At 32.5% G+C, this 10,762-nt stretch overlaps 1 protein-coding gene across 1 annotated transcript in view; it reads left to right on the forward strand.

The window, feature by feature from the left end:
* Positions 1 to 6,362, forward strand: part of dbo (Kelch-like protein diablo) — a 44,846-nt gene extending 38,484 nt beyond the window's left edge. The window contains exon 12 of the mRNA XM_075356798.1: positions 4,453 to 6,362. Coding sequence (XP_075212913.1) covers positions 4,453 to 4,468 — 16 coding nt within the window. The 3' untranslated portion in view covers positions 4,469 to 6,362. The remainder of the gene's footprint in view (positions 1 to 4,452) is intronic.
* The last annotated feature ends 4,400 nt before the right edge of the window (positions 6,363 to 10,762 follow it).

The following is a 10,762-nucleotide window of genomic DNA, read 5'->3' on the forward strand; positions in this document are numbered from 1 at the left end:
GATGCGAATGCCAAGTCGCTTGTTTGGCACAGTGGGATCACAGATGATGGCAGCGAATTGATTGAAGGTTTCATCGTGCAGCATCATTTTGATATCTTTAATGTAGCTGGAAAAGTAGTGCAGTTGGTTTGTGGAGTGCCTTCCATGGTACCAACATCGATGTTATCATGGTTAAGAATATCCCTCGTTGAATTCTTAACTGGTCTGTAGTTGATGATTGCAAGATGATCATCGGCTAATAGTTTCTGAATTGGTAGGTGGGCTGCATGATGTCTTTAAGGAGAATGTTCCTGTTCAGCAGGGGCACTTCTTGCACAGATATGCAGATTGGCTTATGTTTTTAAGCATTCTTGCAGCCAGGCTGCAAGTTTTTGCTCAAAGCCTGGATGAGGTCCCATTAGACAACCTGGCAGAGAATTTTTCTTCTCCGGTGACTGAAGCCACTGATTGATTCCCACAAGCACGAGTTGAGAGAGTGGCTGGATGGTGGACTCGGGACTTTACTGCAATGAAGCAGACTGTGGGTTGGCTCAGGAGAGCCACACAGCACGAGGGTGATCCTGATTGGCGTGCAGTTCTGGTTGCGGATTATTGTCAGAAGAGGGCCAAGTATTTTCACAACGTTAGGTCTTCTAAGCATGATTCCTGGCACTCTTTTGTATAAGAGCAGGGAAACAAAGACCCATGTGGTGTTGTCTATAGCGTACTTGGTCATAAGTGGAAAAAAGACATTCTTCTATCAGCTCTCTCGACCCAGGATGGAGTTGTTGTAGACAACGGTTGTGTCCTCACTCTTCTGATGAACGATCTACTTCCAGATGATACTGAGGTTGATGAAACCTCATATGATCGACTTGTTTGTAGGGAAGTTGTTGGTTTTCATCTGAGATTACTGAGGCGGAAGTCTGCCAAGTAATTTGTAGCGTGGCCAGGATAAATGCTCCGGATATGATAGTATCACAGTGTAGCTCCTTGTTCGCACGTTGCCGGTGATTCTTGGTCCTTTGACTAGGATTTTAATAGGATCCTTTTTGTTGGATATTTCCCAGCATGTTGGAAACATGGTGTGTTGAAATTGCTCATCAAAGGTGGCGGCAAGGATCCCACTGTAAGTTCTTCTTATCACCCTCTGACGCTCTTGCCTGTAGTAGGTAAGGTTTTTGAGGTCTTGTACCTCCACATTAATTGTAGGTTGACTTCTAACCATATGCTGATGGACAACCAGTATGGTTTTCACCCCGGCAAGGGCACAATTCTTAGGGTAATGGATCTTCATCCAGTGAGTGCAGATATGTGCTTGTGTCTTTTTGGACATATCCAGGGCCTTCAATAACTTATGGTGGCCCTCTTCCTTGTTTTAACTTCAGCAGCGTGGGTGCACGCTAAATGAGATTAGAACTCTCTCAAGCTACTTCAGTGACAGAACTGTAATCCTTCATGACACCGGCTCGGAAGTAAGAAAGACCCTGTCAAAAGGTTGTCTGCAGGGCAATGTTTTAGGTCCACTCGTCTGGGTCGTTGAATTTGACTCTCTCATGCGGTTGCAGATGCCCAGTGGCTGCTGCATTGTGGCTTATGCCAACGATGGGTTGCTGCTGGCTGAGGGCAACTTGCTTGCAGAGATAGAGCTCAGAGCAACGCAGGCATGTAAGGTTCTCAGGGTGTGGAGTCTTCAGCATAAGATGATTATTTGAATGTTAATTGCAATTGTGGTGATTATTTGAATGTTAGCAATCTGCACTGCCAAGGACATGGATCTTATGCAGCCATGAGGTTTAGCGGCATCTCGACAATGGTTGAAGAAAGTAAATGTCATGCGGGACTCTGCAATGGAGCTGAGTGGGAGTAGGAGGTCTGTCCACTTCTCCCTTGTAGACCAGATCAAAGTCCGTAAATTAACGTAAAGTTAGGGGTATGAAATGAAGTAGAGTTCACTAAGGGAACTAGGACTAAATTTTGTTGCTGCAAACAACATGTTGTTAATTTGCCTCGAATTTTGAGACATTTACTAGAAATTGGCTCAATAAAAGTTAGGTGCGGGGTTCATGCTTCCACAAGCTTGGTTAGCTAGTTCAGAGGGCAATGATGTAGGACATTCAAGATGTCTGGACGAGGCCTACAGCGAAGGCAAAAGCTGAGTTTAAATCACTAAGTAAATATCTACCAAGGCATTTACATCAGTGGCATCCCAACGAGGCCTGGCTTATTACTATGAGATGTAAAAAGTTACAGGACAAAAGATGACTTCTGTTAAAGCCATCAGGACTAGGAGCAGGGGGTGGCAACCGGAAGTGTCACAAGGCAGGTGCTTTCCCCTATGGAGTTGGGATGTCAGCAGAGGCAGTGTCCCCCAGGTTTATCTAGTTGTGATTTTTTCCATTGAGGCTACTTGATGGATAGAATTTATGAATCAAAACACACACTGCTTATGAACTAAAGGTGAACATTCAACAAAAGATTGACAACATTTTGTAACATTTGCCTCAATATGATTGCTTAAGCACAAAAGTACATTGCTCCACAAAGTACTTACTTTGAACATCTTTTGTAAAAGTATGGTAAATATATAAACTTTTAATAATGTAAGAATCTAATTAAAGTTTTCATTTCATACATAAAATATTACATGTCACAAATGTGTTTAGTCTGTAATTTTTTTTCTTTTTCCTGTTTAGCCTCTGGGAATTACCATTCAGGTATTACTTCAGAGGGTGAATGAGGATGATATGTATGAGTGTAAATGAAGTGTAGACTTGTAAAGTCTCAGTTCGATCATTCCTGAGATATGTGGTTAATTGAAACCCAAAGAACACCATATCCAATCTAGTATTCAAATCTGTATAAAAGTAACTGCTTTTACTAGGACTTAGTCCTTTTACTAGGATGCTGGAACTCTCGACTTTCAAATTAGCTGATTTGGGAAGACGCTTTCACCACTAGACCAACCCGATGGGTTGTTTAGTCTGCAACTGTTCAGTTTTATGCTCACCCCGTATTATGCTAATAAAAATAGATTAAATTTTTCTTCTGGGCTATGATATGTAATTGCTCAATTAGCAGAATTTTTTTTTGTGAAAACATTGTGATTAGTTGGCTTGTTTACTTTATCCTTCCACAGTTCCCACCAAGCAGATATATTTACCATTCTATAAACATTCAGTAATTAGATGGTTTGAATAAGTAAAATGAATATTTTATAAAGTTGGTGTCTGTCATCAGACTTTGGAATCAACCTCTGGAACTCTACTAGAATGTAAAGTTAAGTGTAATTACTTCCATATACATTATGCTGGGCATTGATTATCTCTCTCTCTCTCTTTCTTTCTGTGAGTATTAGTCACTCTAATGAGTTTATTTAAGCAGATAAGGTATTATGATTAACAAAATTACTGAATTACAATTATGATAAACCAAAATTTGAAATCAAACAGTAGCAAAGATATTAACACATCACACGCTGTGGTGGACTACCATTGTCATCCGCTCTAGTTTTTCTGGGTGACTGGACTGCCATTGTCATTCTTTTTTATGTGCATATTATATTTGTTTTGGTTTGCTTGCTGTCATTTTTACAAGGTTGGCACTCGCTTACAGTCATTCAGTAAGGTTTTCTTTACATGTAGACCACTACAGTTTTACCATGTCTTTTATACAAACTTTTTGTAGATTTAAAAAAAAAAAATTTGTGTGTTTTTAGTTTTAAATGTAGTGAAAATTATTCAAGAATATTTTAATTTAATTTCAAGACATGACAAGATTTAAATAATAGTTAACTTATCAGGTAAGTCAATTTTTATAATTTATTTTTTTTGACAATATGTAGTATTTATTCTCCTCATATTTCTGTATTACTTTCTGGTATAATTTCTTGTCTTTTTATTAATTTTATATTTAAAAATCTGACTATATTGCTGCACTGCGTATTACTCGATTTTTCTTGTACTATATTACCTTATTTTTTCTTTTGAAATACTGCAATTTTTTCAGTTTTTAATTATTATCATTTTTCAAATAAAATACTGATTCATTACTTTTAAATTCAATGAATTTGTTGATGTATTATTATTATTACTAGGGTAAATATGTATATAAAAATTGCATTGTTTTATTAAAAATTTATTTTTATAAAACTGAAATGCAATAAATGTTTTAATCTCAAAAAAAGATGCACATCAGTCAAATTTCTTATATCTTATTTCTAATTACAGATTATCATATTTTCAAATATTTTTTGATATACGTGATTCAAACTATTTTATTGTGATACTATTTATTTATTTCTTATGTTATATAATGACGTTTATTTAATATATTCAAAAGTGTACAGAAATATAAAAATTTATGTCAAGTCTGTTTTATGCTTGCTGAGAGCACAGAAACTTATTGTATAACATGAAAAATAATTGTTTTCAACAGTTTTACTTTTATAAATAATTATTTTATTTGTTTTAGGATGCCGTATACATGAGGAAGGTTAAAGAGATCACATTCCAAAATGCAAAATTTCACTACCATCTGAGCCAGTACTATTGATATCAGGAGGAACAACTTCAACCTCAACACTGAAAAAGGAGATTGGATAGAGAGAAATATAATTTGAAGCACCGAAGAACTATGAGCTCTTGAAGAAAGTGACAATGATATTTCTCTTTCATTAGATGAATGGTCAGGAGAATCTGACTTCATAGAAAGTGGTGATAATGAAGATGAGGAAGCCGTCAACGACCCATAACAACCTCTTTCAGATAACACCAGCACACCTTCAGACCACCCTGTTTTAGCCCTCCTCCTTCCACTTATACCCAACAAATAACCACAGCACCAACAACAAGACAACACAAAGACAAAAACTGGCACAGACAGACCTCAGTTCAACAGAGAACCATATACTGACTTACCTGGCTTGAAAATGTTACCCATTGGAAGTGGCCCCAGACACTTTGACTTGCTTTTTACAAATAAAATAACTGATCTAATTGTGACAGAGAGAAATAAACAAGCTCTTTTATTACAATTCATCAAAATCACCGTATGCCAGAATAAAAAAATGGAAACCACTCACAAATGAATTTTTAACATTTATTGCACTGCATTTTCATATGGGATCAGTTCGAATGCCATACATTTCTGATTATTGGAGTACTGACACTTTATATGATTTTTCATTTTTCAGAAGCTGTATGAACCGTGACAGGTTTGCTGCAGTTTTACAGTCACTATGTTTTGCCAAAACTCCTTGCCCAGATGAACCTACACCAACTAACAGACTATACAAAGTACTACCATTACTAGACCTTTGCCCCTAAAATAATAGACGAAATGATTATTTCTACACAAAATTCATGCACTGACAAGTTGATGGTACTTTGGAGAGGAGACTACTTTTCCGTATTTATCTTAAAGTTAAACGACATCGATACAGAATAAAACATATGTTAACAAAATGTTCTGATTTTGTCTTAAGATGCATTGTATACACTGGAGCTTCCAGTAAAGAAGTTGGTGGTCCAGGTCACACAGCAAATGTAGGATGTAAGCTCATGGAGGGACAATTGGACAGTCGACACTCTCTCTTCATGGACATCTACTACAATAGTGTTGGTCTGGTCCATGAGCATTTACAAAGAAAAACTTACAGTACAAGTACCTTAATATCAAACCAAAAGGGGAACCTGTCTGATGTTGTTTGTAAAAAAATTAAAACGAGTTAGTAGAATCCTTATTTTCAAATGATGATGTTTGCGTGTTGAAGTGGAAGAACAGAAGGTTTGATTAGTTCTGAATTTGGGGATGAAATGATCAGTGTCCCAATCAAGTGAGGGGGTGAAACTCTTAATTCAGAGGTTGTAGTTTAATGTAATAAATTCATGAGAGGCATTGATTGTTTAGGTCAGATGACTACCTATTATCCAACAGAAAGAAAAGCCCTAACTGGTATAAAAAATTGGGAATTCATATATGTCATCTGATTTTGACAATAGCTATTTTTTTATTTTTAAAATCATCCTAATTATCCATAAACAATTCGTGATTCCATCATTAGATCCTTAACCATAATGTTATGTAATCCAACACACAATGTCCAACAGCTGTTCCTTCTCAATGAAAAAGTACTGCTATCCTGCAACATATTCCAAAAGTTTTTCCACGTAAAGAAATGAGAGACTCAAAAAAATGTAGGGTATGTGCAGGTAAAAAGATCCACAAAGATACGATGTATCACTGCCCAGTTTGTCCTGGGTTACCGGCCTTGTATCTCAGTAAATATTTTGAAGAACATCACAAAACTATTATAATCATTATACCTGTTTTCTGCCATTTTCTTCCTATTAAATATATGACCATAAAATTAATTTTTTTGTAATTTTCACTTTTTTATAATATTTTTATATACTTTAATATATTTATATAAATTTTGATATTGTTATTTTTAAACTTTTCAAAACCTTTTTTTAAAAATATAATGTATATTTGTCTGCATTTATTGTATTATGTGAATAATAAGTAATTCTAATAGAACAATTTCTGTCATTTACTTTTAAAAAAATATTGTTTATTGTTTTTCTTTTATAATTATGTTCATTTATTTAAAAAATTTTTCATTCAAAATTGCAGTTTTTGTTTTTAGTGTTTTACAAATAGACAGATTTACAGAGTACAATGTTTTAACTATAAGTTTATTTAAAAAAAGTAAATAAATGGAAATATATACCAAAATTTTCATTGTTAATTATTGCTAACCCTTGATTCAAATATAAACTTATGTTTATTTATGTAGCATATGTGATAGAAAAATCAATAATTTTATCTAAAAAGAAGTTATCAACAAAAAAATTATATTGTGCACTTTCAGGCCGATGTTATTTGCACATTTAATAACTCGTGGGTGAAATCAATATAAAATCTACATTTATATATATATATATATATACATCAATATATAATCTCCAGTTAGACATACCATTGAAAAATAGTTTTAAAAATTACAGAGAAAAAAATTGTTTATTAGCTATTAAGTTCACAAAACATTGTGAAGGAATGGGTTAATATGGACTTATGTAGTCATCCATCAATGATCAGCTAATTTACGAATACCAGTGACTACAGATGACCATCGTAGTCATTCATAGTGCATTATAATAAAATACAAAAAAAATTTTTAAATTAAAAACCAATAAAAATGGGTTTTTATTTAAATTTAAGTATCCCTTTATTGAAAAAAAATTAGCCAACCAGTAAAGTTTGAAATTGTTAAGGATTAAAATATTTTATTTCCACCGTTTTGAAATTTGTCAAGGAAAAATTACAAATCTATTTTTTCTGTATTACATGCATGTTTAAACATGCATATGTAATTTGGTTGAAATATCTAAATCCATTCTTAAGATATGAATTTTTTGTTGAAAAGACACTATCAAAGAGAGAGTCAGAAAAGAGTCTGGCATCCTACTTACTGGATACCCTTTTCTGTATCAATACACAGTGTACACGAGGTTCCTGCTCAACATTACATGTGTAAGTATTTATTTTGGTAAATGTAGTTTATTAAAGGTGTTTTTAAATAAATGCTTTGTTTTCAAGCTACAGCCAGTCAAAAATTCTTCATTTATTTTGTTTTCAAAGATAAAACAATAAAGCGAACTCAATATACAAGGCCAAATTTATTTATTTTAGGTGTATTTTATACAAAAAATTCACCCCAATGTTGTGAATTGAATACTTATAAATCAATGAAACTCATAAAAAATGGCCAAAAATACAATTTTTCACATTTTTATGAGAAAAAGAAACCATAAAAATTTATATAAAAAAGAAAATGAATTATGAACCACATAAGTAGGTAGGTTGTATTTTCAAAAAAAACATTAACAGAATTACGCATAATATTTGTCCATCTGCAGTAATTAAGTTTATATTACTAAGTATTGCATTATTTTGTTCCATATTGTATTATTTTTTATTGATAAGTGTTAGCATAAAAGAGTGTGAGTATGAAGTAATTTAACAAATATTAATTAATGATTTTGTATTACTTAATAATGCCATATCATTTCACAAATGCATACAGATTTCATCTGGTTATTGCAATAGTAATGCTACACAGCCGTTGCAGAATATTCTCGGTAACTTCCCAACTGAAAGTTTTGTAATAGTTAGTTGCTTATGAATATTCATATGTAATTACAGAAAAGAAATGATTATGAACAGGTTCACCTTTTAAGAAGCTAAGGCTAACTATTACTTCTTGGAACATTAACTATAACTATAACTAGTATGCAAATTCATTAATTTAACTTACAACGAATATTACAAAAAGGATGTTTATCCCATCATCTTAAACCCTTTTTTTTGTATAATGAATTAATTCACTACATAAGCTTGAAGCTTGTAGTAGGAATATGAAATTAATTTTTGTATCATGTAAAAAATGCCACTTGACCTCCAGATGGAGGTAATCCTAGACACTATCACTCTGCCACATAGATCGGCAAATTTGTATGATATAAAAGCAAAGAGTAATTTTTTATAACAATCCTTATATAACCACAAACTAATTTCCAGTGTTGTTTTTCAATAAATTTCTGGTGCAATATAACAGTATACTTATTGAATGTGATAATTTCAATAGAAAGACAGTTGAGGTAATAGATATCCAAACTCTCTTCAAAATATGATTTCATAATAACAAAAATATATGTTTTCAAACATGATGGAGGATTGGGTCATTTTTAACATCCTGCTCTTAATCATCTGAATGGAACATTTCCCAACTGGTGGATTAACCACGGTAGAATTACCAATTCATCTTGATTTCTCTTTTGAGAGATATGAAACCATTAACACATAATCAAAAAATAATTTTATAAAGAATATAGCAGTAAAAAAATCAAGAACTTAAAATATAAAAAATACAATTTTATCTGTAACTGTGAGCTAAAATATTGTTGATGAACAGTTGAAATAAAAATTTAATTTTGTGAAATTATTAATTTACCTAAAAATTAATAATTATTATTATTACATTAAATTATTGTATTTAATATATTATTATTTATAATAATAAAATTTATGTTTTGAAAAATTATTTAGATACAACTAGTTTCAATTCAACTGCTCTGTTTTATCATTTTCGTTGAAAATAAAACTTAATCTTAGTGTTTTCTGTTTGCACAGATTTTTATTTAATGAGGTGAATTTAAAGATAGACTAAATTTGTACTTTATATGGCTTGTTCCCTTAAAAGTAGTTTCCGTTGCAGATAATTTTCCATTCCCAATGTGTCTTCAATTATTCTAATATTTTTTTAAGAATGGCACCCTAACTTTTGTGTCAAATTATTCTCATTTTATTTATAATTTGAAAATTATGCCTTCTAAAGATATCCTCCAATTTGGGAATCAAGAAAATGTTTGCTGGGACCAAGTCTAAAGATGAAGGGTGAGTGAGGCACAGTTATATCATTTTTGCCAGATAATAGTGGATAAAAACAGGCATGTTGTCATGGTACAACATCCAGCTTGCTTTTCCTGCAGCTAAGGTTTCTTTTTGTATGCAGCATTCCTCAGATGATGTACAACTTCCATGTAGAATTCTTGTTTACTTTCTGACCATGTGGAAAAATTACCATATGGTAAACACCTTATGGACTGAGCCTTTCCAGTAAAAAAAACCATCACCTTCATGTTTGATAAATTCATCTCTTCCAAGTTTAATCCCAAGTCATATCTCCTGTTATAATGTTTTCATCGCATTGGCATGGTCAAGAAGGTCTTGACTGACGTTACACAGTTATGTTCGTGATCATTGCTTAGCAGATCTAACACAAATTTTGCAGAGGTGCGATAAATGTAAGTTTTCCTGTTAAAATTACATGGAATGATGCTATGTTGATGCCCGCTTCAGCAATTTCTTGTACAATTAAGCAGTAATCTTCCATAACCATAGCATGGATTGGATCAATCTTACAGTTTGTTGATGTGGTAGGTCATCCAAGTCTGGAATCTTTAGTTGATGTTCCCCCTCAACGTTTGAACCATTTGTATCGCTGCGATCTGTTGATACAACCTTTCCTAAATGCTTGAGTAAGCATTTGGGAAATGCTTTCATTTAAAGTTGTACAGAATTTGAAGCAAAAATTAAACACAACATTGATCAAGTTTCATTTTCACTTAAAAAATCTGATGATGAGAGTTTAATACATGTGTTAATTCATTTTTGTATCTTCTAACAATAATAATGTAATGCATCAAATAGTGCAGAATCTGAAAGTTGCAACAAATGCACTTTCTTGAAACATGCTCTGTGCACTATTATAAACAATTTATTTTAAATTTTGTATGTATTAAATTTAACATCATAAAATCGGCTTTATATATCCTATCGAGTTTGTAGCACTAATTATTTTACTTTGGATGTCCTGGCTATAATTTGAAAACAAAGAATATCTGAGCCCATACTTAAAAACCTTTTCATTATTTCAATTAGAGATATACATTTATAAATTTTTGGTAAAGTATTTAATCTGCTAAAACACCTTGAATGTATGAATGAACACTTAAATAATAAAACAGAACTTACAATTTTAAAAGATATCTTTTGATCCTTACGCCATTTTAAGTATTAATTTTTATTAAAGGAGTAAGAATATAAAGTTACAGATAAAAAAATAAAATAATGCGAAACCTGTCTTATTTCAATCTTACTTTTCCTTACTAAAGGAGGTTATGTACTACTGGTTGGCTTTTATCCAACTAACATAATC

Source organism: Lycorma delicatula, chromosome 2 (genome assembly GCF_047948215.1).
Source record: "Lycorma delicatula isolate Av1 chromosome 2, ASM4794821v1, whole genome shotgun sequence".
Taxonomy (NCBI): domain Eukaryota; kingdom Metazoa; phylum Arthropoda; class Insecta; order Hemiptera; family Fulgoridae; genus Lycorma; species Lycorma delicatula.